Below are 18,829 nucleotides of genomic sequence, written 5' to 3' on the forward strand. Positions count from 1 at the left end.
TCATAACAACTTTTTTTAAAAAAGATGAAACCCTCCATTTTCAGCTTTTTCAAAAATTGAAATCAAGCCAATTTGGGTTTTTGAAAAATCCAAAATTTTAAAATTTATGTTTTTCAAGAATCAAAAACTTTTACATCTATTCAGAGCTCCCCATACTTGGTTTCTTGATATTGGATGAAGCAGTGGATGAGCATGGAGCAGTTTCTCTCTCATCTCTCTTCTCTATTTCCATTTTTGGGCTTGAGGCCTGTTTTGATGAAAAAAAAGTTTTGACTTTTTAGTGGCGAGATTTTTGTACAGATAGAAAGCTGGTTTTCGAGAAAGTAGCCGTGTTTCTTGGCCAAAAATAATTTGGTTTCTCTCATTTGAAAATGGAAGACTAGGAGGATCACCAGGAAAACTAAACTTGGTCCACTAAAAACTGCAATATTTGAAGACCAGAGATCAATAATTTACGGCTTGGTGATCACCAGGAGGATCCAGTCTAAGCTCAGTCTCTCTTGCTTTTCCCTTTGCCCTTTTCCAAATTTTCAAAAATCCAAAATTGGTGTGATTTGGTTTTTGAAAAACCGAAAATGAGTAGTATTGCCCTTTTTAAAAAAGTTATGAACTCTAAAAAATGGATATATAAGTAATAAAGAAAAATATTCAGTATTTTGGTAATAGCGAAACCTAAAACAGATATTTACATAAATTTTCTCTTTTTTTTGGATAATTTAGTGGGAAAGATAAGTTCATACCCGTTTTTCAAGTAGATGAGAACTTAGCTTTTTTGAAGATATTAGTGATGGGAATGAAAATCACAACGTTGAATTTACGATATCATGGGTCTCATATTAAGGATATTTGCATCAGGTGTCCTTTACACGTGCATCGAGAGGCCAAGGAGCAGATTCATTAGCTCTAGCCATCCAGTTGTTCATAGATTCCCTACTCTTTCTTGATTGCTGCTTGGTTTTGTATTTTGCTCATCCACAATCACCTATTTTTTTAAATAAAAGGCACATGACATCTTGCAATTAGCTCATCCTTAATCACCTTTTTTTTTTTTTAATAAAAGGCACATGACATCTTTCAATCAAAAGGAAAAAAGGAAGAATAGACAAATTCTCCTTCTTTTATTTTATCAATATGATTTGGCGTCCGATTCTTATATTTTCATTTATGTGCTTTCAGCTGATTAGCCTTTCCATTTGTGCCTCTTACCCTGATTATAGGCTTAATTGTGCTTTTCTTTCTAATTATTGTATTAAAAAATGGTGATATTTTATTTCATTTCATGTGTTAGGCGACGTAGTTTTAGATAAGCACCTTTGACATCAAACATCCATCTTAAATATGGATGTGGAAATGTGCTGTTCCCACAAAAACTTAAAATGGAGGATGTAAATAATAATATATATATATATATATATATATATATATATATATATATATATATATATATATATATATATATATATATATATATATATATATATATATATATATATATATATATATATATATATATATATATTTATTTATTTATTTATTTATTTTTATTTTTTATTTTTTATTTTATTCACATTCACCATGGTGAAATTCTAAATTCTTAGATTTTTGGATCCAAAAATGGATGTGAGCACTCACATCCATTTTTGGGTGTGAGGACTTGCATAGATGGATGACCCGTGGACTCAATGAAACCTAATTCATAATCAAATGCAAATGGCATGATTTGCTTTGGCAAACAAGAATGGCCCTTCTAACAAATGCATGCTTTTTCTTTTATATAGGAATGAAGCGGACTTGATCAATAAGATTGTCAAGAGGGTCAAAGGTGAGCTCAATCGCATACCCTACCTAGCGGCCGAATACCCGGTTGGAGTAGATTCACAAGCTGAGAACATAGTGAAAATGCTTAGATCAAAAGATACTGGCGCACGAATAGTCGGGATCCTTGGGCCAGAGGGGATCGGGAAGACCACCATTGTCAAGGCCGTGTACAATCGCATCGCCCATTTTTTTGACGCCACTTCTATCATCCTAGACATCAGGAAATCAACACCCACAATCCAACTGCAAAACCAACTTTTGCGCGAGATCACAAAGAATGAGAAAATGCAGGTGGGAAACATAAGCAGAGGAGTCAAAGTGATCAGAGAGAGAATAAAAGATAAGAAAGTGTTAGTGATTTTAGATGGTGTTGAGAGTAGAATTCAAATCAAGGATTTGGCTTGCAAGCAAGAATGTCTCCATCCTGGGAGTAGGATGATAATCACTTCTAGAAAGAAGGAATTGCTGACAGAAGCGAATGAGATTTATGTGGTACAGGAGTTGGAGGAAGCACAATCTCTCTTACTGTTTTGTCAACATGTATTTGGGACAGCGGAACCAGAAGAAGGTTTTGCTGATATCTCTGAAAGCATAGCTGCGGCCACCAGAGGGATACCTTCAGTTATTGAGAAATGGGGCTCCCAGTTGATGGACACAAGATGCAAGGATGAGTGGGAAGATACGTTGGGAATGCTGGAAAGAAGTATGAATTCTGGTGAGAATCGATCAATGCTCCACTAGTTATTGTTAAGGAGAATGATATATCATTTCGTTTGTGGATAAAAGCTATTCATATTCAATTGTTCATGGTTTGAAGGTGGATATTTGGAAGATACTAGGGGCTATGACACTTCTTAGTTTGTTGTTGTTGTAGTTGTCATTGGGTTCATTCTTTTACACAAAACAGAGCCATTACCATAAATATATGACCATTTCAAGAGATTCTTCTTCTTGAAAATGGATCCATGGTCCACTAGTTATTGTAAGGAGAATGATATATCATTTCTTTTGTGGATAAAAGCTATTCATATTCAATTGTTCATGGTTTGAAGGTGGATATTTGGAAGATACTAGGGGCTGACACTTATTAGTTTGTTGTTGTTGTCATCATTGTGTTCATTGTTTTATACAAAACAGAGCCATTGCCATGTATATACGACCATTTCAAGAGATTCTTATTTCTTTTAGACAAAACCGAGCCATTACCATAAATATATGACCATTTCAAGAGATTCTTCGTCTTCTTCTCTTCTTAAAAAAATTGGAGCAAAAAAAGAACTTTTATCCAAATGTATTTTAGGCTTCTCTATGTTTCTTACAGTCCTTCACAACTCTATGCAAAACCTCTTTTCACTTTCGAAACCCTGTTCAATATCTTTCTTATACACCTCAACCCCTTTCAAGCTTCATGTCACCCTCTATTCCCATGACTTCTTGAATTTATTGCATCACACATCTTACCCCTTTTCTCTCAACATTTAAGGAAAAATTTTATTTAAGGTGTCAATTTTATACTGTAAAAGTTTGGCACACCTTAATTAAAAACCCACTCTAAAAGATGGTTTTGATGTTGAAAAACCATATCACAGTATTTAATCTGTCCATTTCCAAAATTTTAAGTTTTTATATGTAATGTTCTATTTTTGCCTTTAACCCATGTTCAAAAACTATCCCCCGTTGAAACCCCTCTCTCCACCACTTTCAGCACTCTCCATCTCTAGCTGCCCAACCAATTGCCCCCTCTCTCTCTATATATATATATAAAGAGAGGGAGGAAGATACTACAAAATGATGATTTCATCTATTCTCATCACCGTCCAAAGTTCATTGCACAGTCACGATTGTTTGGTAGTGTTTTATTTTATTTTATTTTTTCTATAAATCGGAATGACCTAAAATTTTGAAGCGTATGTTCATAAAAAAAAAGCGAATCTACGAAAAATATGAAACAAATATTTTACATGAAAACTTTGACCAAAATACCCCTGAAAAGTTTTAGGGGTATACCCCTGAAAAGTTTTAGGGGTATTTTGATCAATTTATTTTCACGAATTATTTTTTTATATTTTTATTAGGTGCACCTCACTAAGATGTATATACGCTTAAACTTTCAGGTCATTCTGATTTGTAGAAAAAAAAATGAAAAATGAAACATTATCGGACAATGGTAACCGTGCGATAAACTTTGAACGGTGATGAGAGTAGGCGAAATCACTGTTCATTTTTATCTAAAGGCATTGAGAAGACTTTTCCAGATATATATATATATATATGGAAAAATTTATATAAGGTTACAACCTTAAAATGTAGAATTACAGATGCACCTTAAAAATCTATCGGAAAGGTTGTTTTAATGTAGAAAAACCCTCTATTTGATCATCTCGACATCGAGATGTATGAATATATAAAAAAAAAAGTTTTTGAGTCTCAGAAATAGTGCATCTTGCAACACATTATCTAGGCCGTCTATTTCAAAGTTTTGATATCTTTATAGATCTCCTTGATTTTAATTATTTTTGGAGTTTAAAATTTCTAATTAGATATGAAAATAGATTTTAAGATAATCCTAAGAATTTTTTACAACAAAATTCCATGTTATGATAAAATTTGGAGATGCACCTTAATTGGATTGTTTAAGGTTGCAGCCGTATAGAAACCGCACCCACACACACACACACACACACACACACACACACACACACACACACATATATATATGGAAAGGTCTATATATATATTCTCCTATTTTTTTGATATTTTTATTTGATTATATCCTATTTTTGAAGAACACACGTTTAAAATTTCAAGTGATTTAGATTTGTAGAAAAAAAAATTAAAATTCAAACACGAAATGAAGTCCTGACCGTCAAATCGGCTCTGATTCAATCTAGACCGCTGGGCTCATATCTTTCTGTTAGCCCACCGGCTAACAGAAAGATTTTCCTATATATATATAGGCCCACACCTTTATCTCTCCCCCTGCCGTCGTTCACATCTCACACCTTTCGTGACAACTCTCATCTCACACCTCTTGACACCACTCTCTGTTCCATTATCTAGACATAATCTTTCTCTACCCCTTCCTCATTACTCTCCCTACTCTAGTCTTCAAGCTCTCTCTCCTTGAATAGAGAGAGAAGGGTGACTGGGGAGGTAGGTATAGATAGGGAGAGAGAGGGTAGTGGTAGAGGGAGAGGGGTTTCAACAGGTTATGGGGTTGTGGATGTTTGAGAGAGAAAAAGAACATGAATTCAGACCATATTAAATGCATTATGAGTGAACATCAAATGGTCTCAGTGAAGGATGAAGAGGTCAACAAAAGATGAAAATTTTATTTTAAAAAGTTACTAAATGATGAACACAATGAGAATATAGTGGTAAAATGAACCATTGGCATAAATGAGGGCAAAGGTCATAGATATATTCATAAGATTAGGATATTGGAAGTGAGGAGCCCTAAAAATAATGAAGATAGGAACGACGTTAGAACGATGGTGTCCCGATGGAGGTTTGGAAGTACATAAGGAGATTGGCATTGACTAGCTGACCAAGCTGTTCAACAAGGTGTTAAGAACAAAGAAAATGCTTGACAAATAGATGAGAAATATTGTGGTACCTATTTACAAGAACAAATGGGACATACAAAATTGTGCGAACTATCAAATGATCAAAATGATAAGCCACACTATGAAGCTTTGAGAGAGATTGATTGAGCCACAACTAATGCATGAAATAAGTGTATCAGAAAATCAATTCGGTTTTATGCTAGAGAGGACAACAACCAAGATTATTTTCCTACTTATGCAATTGATTGAGAAGTTCAGGAAAATGACCTCCATGTGATATTTATTGTAGAGAAAGCTTATTATAGAGTACCTCAAGATTTGATTTGGTGGATGTTGGATGAGTCTCTAGATACTATATTGACTTGGTGAGAGATATATATGCTAGAGCGCTAACTAGTACACGAACAACTAGTGGAAAAACGAGTGAGTTTTTAGTGACAATAGGTCTACATCCGGGGGTTAACATTTGAGCCCATACCTCTCTATCCTAGTTATAGACGACTTAACTAGACACCTACAAAATGATGTACGTGGCGCATGTTATTCGCAGATGACATAATTTTATCAATGAGACCTGAAATGACATCAATCAAAGTTAGAACTTTGGAATGATGCTTTAGAAACTAAAGGTTTTAAAATTAGCTGGAATAAAACAAAGTATATGGAATGCAAGTTTAGTAATAATAGAAGTAGAGACGAAGAAGTATTTAAGATTGCGGACTAAGAAATACCCAAAAGAGTACATTTTTTATATATTGGGTTGATAATCCAGGAAAATAAAGAGATTAAGAAATATGTCGTACATAGAATTAGAGCTAAATGAGCGAAGTAGAGATGTGCAACCGAAATTTTATATGATCGCCGCATACTAATAAAGTTGAAGGGCAAGTTCCATAGGATAGTTGTGAGATCAACTTTGCTATACAGGATGGAATGTGTCACACCCCAAGAATTTACAATACTGATATTCCTGAGATGTGGTAGTCAAAACATATATATACATCTCTTTTTAGGACAAATTTACAATGGCGAATTTTTAAAAAGTAACAAAAGAAAGTTTAAGCACAACTTCAATATCTTCCCAAAGTTGATCCTGACGAGTACTCAAATGAAACCGCAGCTATCCTGAAAAATGTTTATCATAGTTTGATGAGTTTGGCTACTCAGTAAGTGATCATCATAATCCTAAAAATAATCATGATTGAAAGATATCAATATTTTCCAAAATGAGATCTATTAACCGAAATGCATCAACAGTTTCACTTTCAATAAATGCATAATTAAGTATAATCCAAGTAATTGAAATGCTTATAACACTTTTAACGGCAGTGCATAATTCAAAGGATTTCATAAAATACCCCACTGGCGTCCCAAGTAGGTCACCTATATACCCCATCAGCGTCCTGATGGGTCCACTTAATCCCTATCGGCGTCCCAGATAGGTCCACTTAATCCCTGTAGGTCCACTTATACCTCACCGGCGTACCGAATGAGTCCACTTGCGTACTTAAATTATTTCTAAATCTCTTTAAACATTTGAAAGCAGCAATATCATGTACTCAACATATCACTGAAATCATTAATATGAATTTCACTTAAACCATTAATAACAGTCGCTCTCTATAACGTTTCAAAAATAACCAATCAAATATTTTGGGCTCAAATTTAGAAAGGTAGCAGTTTGTAAAGGCATTCTAGCATAATGGCCAATTTAATATGTATAAAAAAACTCTTATAGAAATTCAAGAATACGGAATTATCACATTTATGGGATATCAATCCACAAATAAACATTTCACAACAATACTATAATCAATTGCAAAAATGTCAATTTTTAAATAATAAGGCAGTCATTTGCACATGAATTTTACAATGTCTAAATATTCAAAACAGTAGAAAGAAATATCACAATTTTACTAAAAGCAGAAATATCACATTTATTTCTAACAATAGACAAGAAAAATAAATAAATTTATTTTTCATAATTTACAGCATTCAAAATTTCTAACATAGATAAAATATCACAATTTTTATTAAACAGATTATTTTTCAGGAAGATGATGTCACTTACACACAAAACTTATAAAATAAAGATCCTGGACAGAAATATCACTATTTATTAAAAACAGACTATTTTTCAGGAAGACGATATCACTTACACACAAAACTTATAAAATAAAGATCCTGGACGGAAATATCACTATTTATTAAAAACAGACTATTTTTCAGGAAGACGATGTCACTTACACACAAAACTTATAAAATAAAGATCCTGGACGGAAATATCACTATTTATTAAAAACAGACTATTTTTCAGGAAGACGATATCACTTACACACAAAACTTATAAAATAAAGATCCTGGACGGAAATATCACTATTTATTAAAAACAGACTATTTTTCAGGAAGACGATGTCACTTACTCACAAATATTTGAGAGGGAGCTTCCGATAAAAATTCGGCTCGGGAGAGGAGTTCACTGTGTTTCGACCAGAGAAAAAATCTCAAAAGTTTTTTAAGGTAGGAGTCTTCACCTCTCTGAATTTAAATTCTACTAACATATTATTTTATTCTTTTATTACGTTACAAGTGTGAGCGTTAGTTTACGCTTTAAACACCTCAAGCTTTTATTACGTTACAGGTATGAGCGTTAGTTTACGCTTTAAACACCTAAAGCCCACGTCCTTTAGTGGACGTGGCAAGAGCAAGGAAACACAAAGCTTTTAAACGAAAAGCTTTGAAAAGTAGCGATGGTCCCTAAACACCATCATGTTCAAACGAATCATCATGTATTAAAAGTTTATTTTCTTTTTTTTTGAAAGTTAAGGATTGTTACAGAATGTTAGTGTCAAAAAATCATAGAATGAATGTAGTGGAGATGATGATGTTGAGATGGATGAATGCAATGACAAGAAGGGATGAAATTCGAAATGAATACATTCGAAAAAATTTAAGTGTAGTATAAATAAGTGATAAGATGATAGAGAGTAGATTTAGGTGGGTTGACAATGTGTGGTACAAACTCAATACAATACTTATTAAGAAGTGCGAGTTAGATCAAATGGAAAGCTAAAAAAAAACAGGGGTGGGCCCAAAAAATATGGTTGGAAATAGTGAGAAATGATATGGGGACTTTATGGCCTCACTAATGGTACGACCCTTAATGGAATATAATGGCAGCCCAGAATTCGTGCAGCCGTTTCCAATTAGTTGTAAAAAGGCTTTAATGATGATGGTGCCGCTGTGGATGTTTTTAGAAAAATGGATTAGTAATAAAATAAAAAATGGGTTGAAATTGTAATATGGACCGCTAAAATATAAGGGAGGGGTCTAATGCCCTATTATTAAACAAACTCGGGATGAAAGTTTACTAAAAAGGGGATAAGCCTCCTTTTCCCCTATTCTCATAAAAGAAAAAAAAAATTGAAATACAAGGATTTTGATACTTGGATCTCTTCTTTCAACAATTGGATAGCCTTGGTTCAATCTTGAGAGTTAGTTTGATGTTTTTCTATTTAAGTTAGTCCATAGGTTTAAGATTGGGAAAATTATGTATATATCCGTTATAGTTTCCGTTATTGCGAACTACCAAATAGTTTTCATTATTAATTGTCGGTCCATTTTTTTCACGTCAACACAAAAATATTTAAAAAAATACAACTTTACTTTTTTTTTATTGTTGAATAACCGAATTCATAAAATTCTCCATTGTCCAACAACCGAAAATAGGCCAATTTCGGTTATTCAAAAACCAAAAAGTTTGCTTTTGTATTTGCAAAGTGCTCCTCCATAGGCCAGCTACAAAAAGAGCCTGACCCGCTTCACTGCGGAACTGGGGCCTACTGCCAAAAGGGTGGCCCAAAGAAAGATCCAAGCTGCTGCTCAAGGACAAATTGCGGCATGCCTAAAAGGTATACCTTCAACTGTACCCCTTCCCAGTCAAATTTCTGACCAGTTTTGGATCCTTGAGTCCCCTCAACGACTTTCCGGTTATGCAACCCCTCTTCAATCAACTTTCTGAGCGTTTGCCGGCCGCACCCTCAATAACCAATTTGTTGGCCATTTGGCAGCCAACCAGCCCCCTCTTCAATCAAACTTTTGCCCATTTTCTGGCCAGTGGACCTCCTTAACCCCATCCCAACCAACCTTTTACTGACCAAATTTCTAGCCTTTTCCTCGCTACCCAAACCCTTCACGTTCAATTTCTCAGCCGTTTTTCACCCCCTCCATCATTATAACCTTCCCGGCAATTTCCTACCAATGCAAGCCCTTTTAGATATAGAGGGATGAGGTAGAGAGAGAGAAAGAGAGAGATGGTGGATGGAGGAGAGAGAAGGCAAGTAGAGAGAGATGGTGGGTGGAGGAGAGAGAGAGGGTTGTTAGAGAGATAAAAAGAGAAAGTGCGAGAGGGCAGGTAGAGAGAGAATAAGAGAAAGTGTTGCCCATATGTAAATACAAAAGCAAAATTTTCAGTTATCGAAGGATTGAAATTGATTTATTTTCGGTTGTTAAACAACTAAAAATTTTATGAATTCAGTTGTTCATCAATTTAATAAAAGTAAAGTTAGCTTGTTTTAAAATTTTTGTTTTGATGTGAAAAAAACGGACAGATAAATAATAACGAAAATTATTTGATAGTTTTGTAATAACGGAAAGTGTAACGGACATATACGTAATTTTTTCCTAAAAAAGTTATATCAAATTTAAGGTTATTTGAGTTTTACGAAAGGGAGTAATAGATGGTATACACCCGGGGGAGTAGAAAAGCTTTTGACTTTACTTTAATATGCTCATTTCCAAAAGCTAGCATCTCTCTCTTCCGAGAGTGATTACGCCCCAACCTCGGAATCACCATTGAATTGGATTTCGTCCTCGGCAATGAAAGAAAGAAAGCCTCTCTGCAACTCGCTTTCCTCTCTCTAGAGAAAGAAAGCCCTCGACTCTTCCCCGATTCCTACCCTCCTTTTCTCCCTAGCTGTCACTTCCTAGAGAGAGAAACCCCACCATGAAAGAAGTATTTTTGAACTTTTGTCACAGAGACACAGGAAAGGGCTTCACTGCCCATCTTGATAATGCTCTCAGGGATTCTGGTATCTCCACCTTCTTCTTGTACACACAACAACACCACCAACAAGATGGTGATACTAATGGCCAAAGAGGAGAGGCCGTATTACCTGATGATATAAAGAGAGCCATTGAAGAGTCTCAGGTCTTTATAAGCATCTTTTCCTGTAACTATGCTTCCTCTGTGTCCTGTCTTGAGGAGCTCTCTTGTATGGTGAGGGTCCTTCAGGTGAAGAAGAAGACCATTTTCCCTGTGTTTTACGACGTGGACCCTGCAGATGTTCGCAGGCAAATGGGGTCTTTCAGGGTGCCTTTCTGGCGGCATAGAATTTGGTATGATGGGGAGAAGGTGGAGAGGTGGAGAAATGCTCTCAGAGTTGTTGGAGAGGTTTCAGGTTGGGATCTGAAGAATTTCGGAGACGGGTATGAGCTGGCCTGCATTTTACTCTCTCTCTAGCTCACAAACAAGAGATTATAATTAAAAACTCCATTAGTTTAAGTTCCTTTTTGGCTCTGGACTTAATTATACTTTTTCCAATCATAATTACCACCATTAACTAAATCATGAAGTAAGGGGTAATCCTTGGTGTACAAAAGAGCTTACAATACAATTGAGGGTAATGTGCAAGCAATGATCTAAATATTTACACATCACCGATACAAATATAAGGACACGCTACGCGGCTTCCTCAACATCCGCAGTCAGAGCAACAATTTGTAGTGAAGCTGCTATGGATTTCCCCGATTAATTCTTTGGTAGAAAAGAGTTTGCTACTTGTTGTGTTTTTGTTGATTGTATATCATTGCAGAAGCCATCGGCTAGCCTAATTTCTCTAATGATAATCTACCTTAATGTTGATAGATTACCATCATTTACATGGAAAAAAATAGGTGATAATTTACCTTATGTATAGAGCCTTTCCACAAAACATGGCTGCTATCTGGCGCTAATATTGTCGCCATGAATAGTTGCAGGTATTCTAATGTGAACTCAGGTATCAACAAATATGTCTCAACGCTGCCTGATCTCATTGGCACTCCTGAAATAGTTCTGTTTTCCTCTGCACTGGACTTAGATATTGCATTCTATTATTTGCTGCGTAAATGATTGTGTACCGCTTTTCATTGGATGTCTAGCTCACTCCGTGTAGGCAATGCCAACAACAAACTTTTGTACACCATATGGGGTAATATGTGAGTATTTGATGGCATGTTGAGTTCCTTCATATGAGAGGTGTATGGTGCACGCTCATTTCCTGTAATGTGTGAGTATCTCCAGCCTTTATGGTTAATGAGGTCATTGAGGAGAGTACCTACAATTGAGTTGTTTTATGCAGTAGGATCATGGAGGAGCTAACTTTCACTTATCAAATACTTGAGCTCAAGATGGGTTTTAACTCCTTCGAACTTGGTCAATTGGGCCTAGGAAACAATGTTTTGTTTTTACATACATTGTGTTACTATAATCTATTACAATGATCTAGTACTTTCTCGAGTCTGATGAAATACAACAAATGTACCCTATCTTTCATCCAGAAATTGCTGCTATAAATCATCCACAATTTGTGATATTGTTTTGGTGCTGTTTCCAATGATAACAATATCATCCATCTGTAAACAAGGTATAATGATCTGATCGCCAGTGCAACTAGCAAAAAGATAGGGATTGATTGATAAATAGACCACTGCTTGTAGACTTCTTCCTATAGTTCACAACCTAAAAGGCATTTGCCAAGTTATAATTGTTAAATGGATCCTGCTTCAGGATGTTAAGAAATAGTATGTAACATGCAATGGTCATCAATTGGTGTAGATATCTCTTTATACACCTTGGACTTTGTACGCTCAAAAATACTATCCACATGGAATTTGATTTTGTAGACCCACTCCACTAACGGGGCATTTTTTATGTGGTACTTAGTGTGACATCATGTATTCTTATGTTGAAGAGCATTAATCCCATCAAGCGTCGCTTGTCACCATCTAGGCCTCTTGTAGCCTCTGCAAAAGAATTAAGCTCTCAATGAACAAGCTAAGTAGAATGGTCACTAGAGATGAGGTCAAATAGGAAAAAATGCTTTCACTTGTTTTCAATATGAGGAGTAATGGGAAGAATGGACAGCACACCTGAACTTGGGGATGGGCAATCATGAGAGAGAGAGAGAGAGAGAGAGAGAGAGAGAGAGAGAGAGAGAGAGAGAGAGAAGAATTAGTCTGCCTTTCATATTTTTACTGTTTCATTTTAAGGCTTGCAAATCACTTCCCTAATGCATAATGGATTAAGCCTTGCACATCACTTCCCGAATGCATAATGGATGATGATCAGGATGTGGGAGTGGAAGTGAACCACTGTGGGAATGGATGCTTTATTCACTACCTAGCCTGACTCCCTATCTTCTCTTCTTTTTCCCTTAATGTGGTTCCCTCTCTTTGAACCTCTCTCTCTCTCTTCCTTCCTCTCCTCTCTCTCTTCTCTAGATCCTCTTCTCCCTCATTCGTCTTTACTGCTTTATATTTTATCTCTTCTTGGTTTTTTAAGAATTACCAAGGATTCACTAAGAGCTCCAAGAAGATTGGAAAGAGGAGTACGTCGGATCTGGGGAATGAGAGTGACGTGTGCGGTTTTGAGAACGAAGAGGTATCTTTTGGATTTAAGCTAGTAGGGAGGTGCCTGAGGTTGGGGGATATATATTTTTCATTTTTATTTATTTTATTATTTTTGGAGTGCTTTCATTAAAAGGACTTGGTCGTCCCAATTTGAAGGTTATGTTATTTTGGACTTAGTTTTTTATGAAAAGAAGAAAAGAATGCTTCTTTCCTTTTGGGTTGTTTACAGTCATACATCTCATTTGTTGAGTTGTGTGTGTTTCATGATCAAAAGAGGGCAGTTTAACTTCTTACCCTGAACGATTTTTTAACTTAATAGTCATATACGAGTCATTTAAACCACTTCGGAAAAATCGTCCACCCTTTTCCTGGAAACCCCAATTTACCTTTTTCTCCTTGAGTTTTCCAATTCTTACAATTTCTTGGTTTTGGCTGAGATCTGATGTGGAATATCTAGCGGCACAGAGTTTTTCTTTGCTGAACCAATCAACTCTCATTGCCTTCGGATCAGGAATCGGGCTTGGGTCAAGGCGGTAGTAGCTGGGTTTTCATAGCGCTACGTCTCAAGTTCCTTTCCTATGTAACTTTGTTGGAAAAAAAAAAAAAAAAACTCTCATTGCCTTCAGATCATATATGAGCCAGGCCACTAGTGCAACTTTTTTGAGTCTGTTGTTGTTGGTTATGCTTTGAATAGTTTTATCCTCTGATGTACCATAGATCCTGTAATGATAGTATTCATTTATTTGCTTTTTACCAGTGACTAAATTAGGCAACCCCTGAGCCAGCCGAAAATTTTGTCTCAACTATTTGAACAGATTATATGAATTGTGCTTAAATGATGCTTAAAAGGGTCACCATGATATAATCCTTGTGTGCTTGACATAAAACCATTGCCATCGCATAACCATTAAATTTGATGTATAGTCAGGTTGTCTTCTATATCATTCATGTTTTGTTTATTTATTTCTCACTAGACAAGCTACTTTAGTTCTCTCTTTCTGAAGGAGGAATGCCTGCAGGAATGAAGCAAACTTTATCTCTAAAGTTGTTGAGAGTGTGTTAGCTGAGTTGAATTACACACCACTCAATATTACCGATCACATCATTGGACTAGATTCTCGGGTTGACGATGTTATGAGACTCTTAGATATCAATGCAGATGACGTCCGATTGATTGGGATCTATGGAATGGGTGGGATTGGTAAGACGACTCTTGCCAAGGCAGTCTACAACAAATTATATTCAAGCTTCAAAGGTAGTTGCTTCCTTCCGGACATTAGAGAAGCTTCACAACCATATACCCGTGAAGGCTCTCAATCTCTTCATGGACTTCTTTCCTTGCAAAAGTTACTTCTCCATGATATGTTTAATGAAGAAAACCCCAACATAAATGATGTTGATAGAGGTATTAATGTTATCCGGAATAGGATTGGGTCCAAGAGAGTTCTTATGATATTGGATGATGTTGATCATGAGAAACAACTCGAGAAATTGGTTGGTAAAAGGGAATGGTACTGTCCTGGAAGTAGGATTGTCGTCACCACCAGATATGAGCATGTATTGAATGTATATAAGATAGACAAGCATCATATCTACGAGCTTAAAGTATTGGATCACACTCAATCCCGTAAACTTTTCAGTAGGTATGCGTTTGGGATGGATGAACCAGTAAGGGATTACATGGAGCTATCAGAGGATGTGGTATCCATTGCTGGTGGGTTGCCCCTAGCTCTTGAAGTTATGGGATCATATTTATCTGATAAGACAACCATAGAGGAGTGGGAGGATGCAGTGAGTAAGTTAAGAAAAATTCCTGAAGATGATGTTTTACAGAAGCTGAAGATAAGCTATGATGGCCTGATTGAAGAGGAGCGGCACATGTTTCTTGATATTGCATGTTTTCTCATAGGAAAGGACAAGGATTATGCAATTCACTTTTGGAAAGGTTGCGGCTTTCCTAACTTGATTGAAAATCTCTTGCAAAAGTCGCTCATAAAGGTCGATGAGAAGAATAAGTTGCGGATGCATGACCAACTTCGTGACATGGGGAGACGAATTGTTGAAATAGAAAAGTTGGAAGAACCTGGTAGGCGTAGTAGGTTGTGGTTTAGAGATGATGTCTTTGATGTGTTGAAGAATCACAAGGTCAGGTCTTTCTATCTCACAGTTCACTTATTTTTCTTATGCTGGAGAAACCTTGTAATGAATGATACAGTTGGCTGAAGTTATATTTTGTTTCATTGAAGATCATATAGTTAGATATTGTCCATTTTCTATTATCTCACTGCTTTACTGACATGCATGTCCACTGTTTCTCAGGGAACCAAAAAGGTTCGAGGCCTAATCCTTAACCTACAGGAAAATGATGAAACTTCATGGGAAACTGAAGCATTTCAACTTATGACCAATCTGAAACTACTAAGCATCAATGGCACATTTCTTGATGGACTTTTCAAAGTTTTTCCAAAAGAACTAATATGGCTACAATGGGAAGGATGCCCACTTCGGTCCCTCCCAAATTATTTATGCTATAAAAATCTTGCCGTTCTTGATTTGTCATATAGCAGCATCAGGCATCTATGGAGGAAGGAATCTCAAGATCAGGTCAGTTACATAGATTTAACCATGCATCTTTTCCTTTACCATCTTTGATATTCCCATTTTTTTCCCTTGACTGGTCTCTTCTGGACAGTTGATTCAAAAGTTGAAGGTTCTTGATCTTGCATATTGCGACTTATTGAGAACTCCCAACTTTTCTACATGCCCAAACTTAGAGAAGTTGAACCTTAAAACATGCATGGAGCTTGTTGAGGTTCATGATTCCATCAGCCTTCTTGGAAAATTAGTTTATCTGAATTTGAAGAACTGCAAGAACCTGAAGAAATTGCCTGACAGTGTTTCCGGGTTGCATTCTCTTCAAAAGCTTAATCTATCTTGTTGTATTCAGCTTGGTGAGCTACCAGAACAGTTGGGCTCCTTGGAGTCTTTAACAGAGCTTCTCCTTGATAGGACTGCCATAAAACAACTTCCTGAATCTATTGGAAGATTGAAGAAACTCAGAAGGCTATGCCTAATTGCATGTCGAGATCTGGATGAATTACCCATTTCAATAGGTGCTTTGCAATCTTTACAAGAGCTTTTGGTTGACTGGAGTTCAGTGAGAGAACTGCCAAACTCCATAGGATCGCTAAAAAGGCTTCAAATTTTAAGTGCAAAATCATGCAGATCACTTACTGCATTGCCTAAAACAATTGGTGATCTGGCATCTCTAGGAGATCTTTTCTTGGATTATACACCCATTTCTGAACTGCCAAGTTCATTCTGGAAACTGTCAAATTTGAAAAGGTTATGGGTTAGAGGTTGTAAATCTCTTAGTGGAATACCTGATTCTGTTGACATGCCCAAGATGTTGGTTAGGCGTTGTTTGGATAGGACAGAGATGATGGGATTAAAGATTTTGGTCGAGCATCATTTCAATAGCACAGAAATGGTAGAAGTGCCTGTTTCTGTCACAGCCTTAAGTCAGCTTGAGGAGCTAAATCTGAAGGGAAGCATATTATTTGGCAAATTACCTGATTCAGTAAAAAATTTGGGTAATCTTAGAACTCTTATCCTTGATAGAACAATCATAAAAGAACTTCCAGAGTCGATAGGTTCATTGGTCAACCTTGAGAAGTTGTCTCTGAGTAACTGCAAGGTACTCAGCAGATTACCAGCTTCAATGGGAAAGATGAAGTCTCTTCATCATCTAAACATTGAGGAAACTGCTGTAGCTGAATTACCAGACGACTTCGGACTGCTTTCGAACTTGGTTGTGTTGAAAATGGCACATTGTCCTCACTTCAAAGAGCTCCCCGAAGGTTTTGGAAGTCTTGCAATGTTGAAGTTTCTCGACATACAATACAATGGTGAATTGAAAAGGTTTCCATCTACTTTCCCTGGTCTTTGCTCCTTGCGTGTATTGAATGCAGATCATTGTAACCTCCAAGGGACGATTCAGGATGAGTTTGAAAAGTTATCCTCATTGACAACCTTAAATCTTAGCTATAACAAAATCCATAAGCTGCCCAGTAGCATGAGTGGCTTTTCTCGGCTTACAACACTGTGTGTCTCTCATTGTGTGGAGCTGCTTTCCATCCCTAAGCTTCCCACCAGTTTGGCTTATCTGGATGCTAGCAACTGCACAAAAATGCGAACTATATCAGACCTCTCTAACCTTTCGAAGCTAAAAGAATTGGGTCTCACAAACTGTGAGAGGTTGACTGAGATACAAGGTCTTGATAAATTGAAGTCCTTGACATACTTGTACTTGAACGGGTGCACTCATCCATCAAGGAGTATAGCAAAGGTATCTTACTTACTTGATAAGAATACTCATTTAGTTCACTTTATTAATTAGATTTGTTTTCCTTTTTCTTTGTTCTTTGTGTTTTTCTTTAACAGTTGATCTTAGTTTGTGTAATATGATATACAGGAAACATTTGAACATTTACGTTGCTTTGGTGTTTCTGGAAGCAATGTTCCAGACTGGTTCATGTGTCAGTCACTATCATACATGATATCTGGGATGTCAGATCATGGTGTTGAAATCCGAGGAGTGATATTGTGTCTTGTTATTTCTCTAGACAATGAGATTCCAACTGAAATTGATGATTGGGGCATTCCTGATGTTGAACTTACGATCACAAGGGATGGTATTGAAAGATTTAGTTCTACACTAAGATTAGAAATGCTTCCAAAGGCTCGCCAAGACCAAGTTTATTTATTCCACTTTCAAGAGGGTGATGATGTTCTGCTTATGTTAGGAGATGGGGATCAAATAGAAGTGTTAAACAGGTCTCCTCCAGAATTCCCTTGCGTTCAAATGAAGAAGGGAGGGATCCATCTGGTTTACAAACCAGAAGATACCCACGAATCCATTCAAGAAAAGTTGGCAGATTTCTTCAATTCATTGAATTGTCATGACAGCTCATAGTCCCACAATTTCAGAAGGTGCTGATAAAATTTTATGGAGCTGCTTATAAGAGATATATGTATATTTTTGTTTCAATGTCATTAGTCCATGCGAACAAAAAGCTCAAATGAAGATGCATGTATTTTGTTCACGTCTCCTTTATTTCTCAATGCCTCCTTTTTTAAACTGAGTTTCAACATACCCATCACCTAAAACATTGGAATTCTACCAGCACACCTGATGTTTATAGAAATTGAAGGGTTACTTTATGATTGAATGACTCTCTCTCTCTCTCTCTCTCTCTCTAGCGTGCAGTTCTGAGACCTACAGGTACCCCGTACTATTATTTGTGTGCTTGTCACCTATTATATGTGTTTGTATGTGCTTGTACAACTTGCTGGTTATTGCATACTATTGGCATAGATACTTTCCTGTTTATACATCACGGTTTTTCTATATACAGAAACAGTTGACGACTTTTGTGCTTGTGTTGTAGGATGCGAGTTGGTATTTTGTTATTGCCTTTGGTTCCTTTTCTTTTTTACTTCTTTATTTGCATGAGGTAAGATGACCAAGAAATTGATGAGAAACTCAAAAAACCAAAAAAGTAAAGAAAAGGAAGAAATGGATTTCAGGTGAAATTCTGATGACTTACGATCTTTCGTGGCCTTCTTTTATGACAACCTACTGCACTCCATGCCCAGAATGGCACATGATCAAATTTTTATTCAAGTGTATTTGTCAATTACTCATTCTCTATCTGTGCATGTGTCTTGAATTAATTCAATTATGAACAGCGCAAATTGAGTGTGATAGTTTA

General features: G+C 36.3%; 1 protein-coding gene across 1 annotated transcript in view; it reads left to right on the forward strand.

Moving 5' to 3' along the window:
- LOC18430829 (disease resistance protein RPP2A) overlaps positions 1–18,286 on the forward strand; it is a 35,568-nt gene extending 17,282 nt beyond the window's left edge. The window contains exons 2-8 of the mRNA XM_020665183.2: positions 1,779–2,558; positions 9,183–9,309; positions 10,360–10,871; positions 14,075–15,200; positions 15,375–15,659; positions 15,748–17,403; positions 17,530–18,286. Of these exons, the coding sequence (XP_020520842.2) occupies positions 1,779–2,558; positions 9,183–9,309; positions 10,360–10,871; positions 14,075–15,200; positions 15,375–15,659; positions 15,748–17,403; positions 17,530–18,030 (4,987 nt within the window). The 3' untranslated portion in view covers positions 18,031–18,286. The remainder of the gene's footprint in view (positions 1–1,778; positions 2,559–9,182; positions 9,310–10,359; positions 10,872–14,074; positions 15,201–15,374; positions 15,660–15,747; positions 17,404–17,529) is intronic.
- Positions 18,287–18,829: the final 543 nt, after the last annotated feature.

The sequence above is a fragment of the Amborella trichopoda genome, chromosome 3 (genome assembly GCF_054954075.1).
Source record: "Amborella trichopoda isolate Santa Cruz 75 chromosome 3, AtrichopodaSantaCruz75HAP2 v2.0, whole genome shotgun sequence".
In the NCBI taxonomy this organism is placed as follows: domain Eukaryota; kingdom Viridiplantae; phylum Streptophyta; class Magnoliopsida; order Amborellales; family Amborellaceae; genus Amborella; species Amborella trichopoda.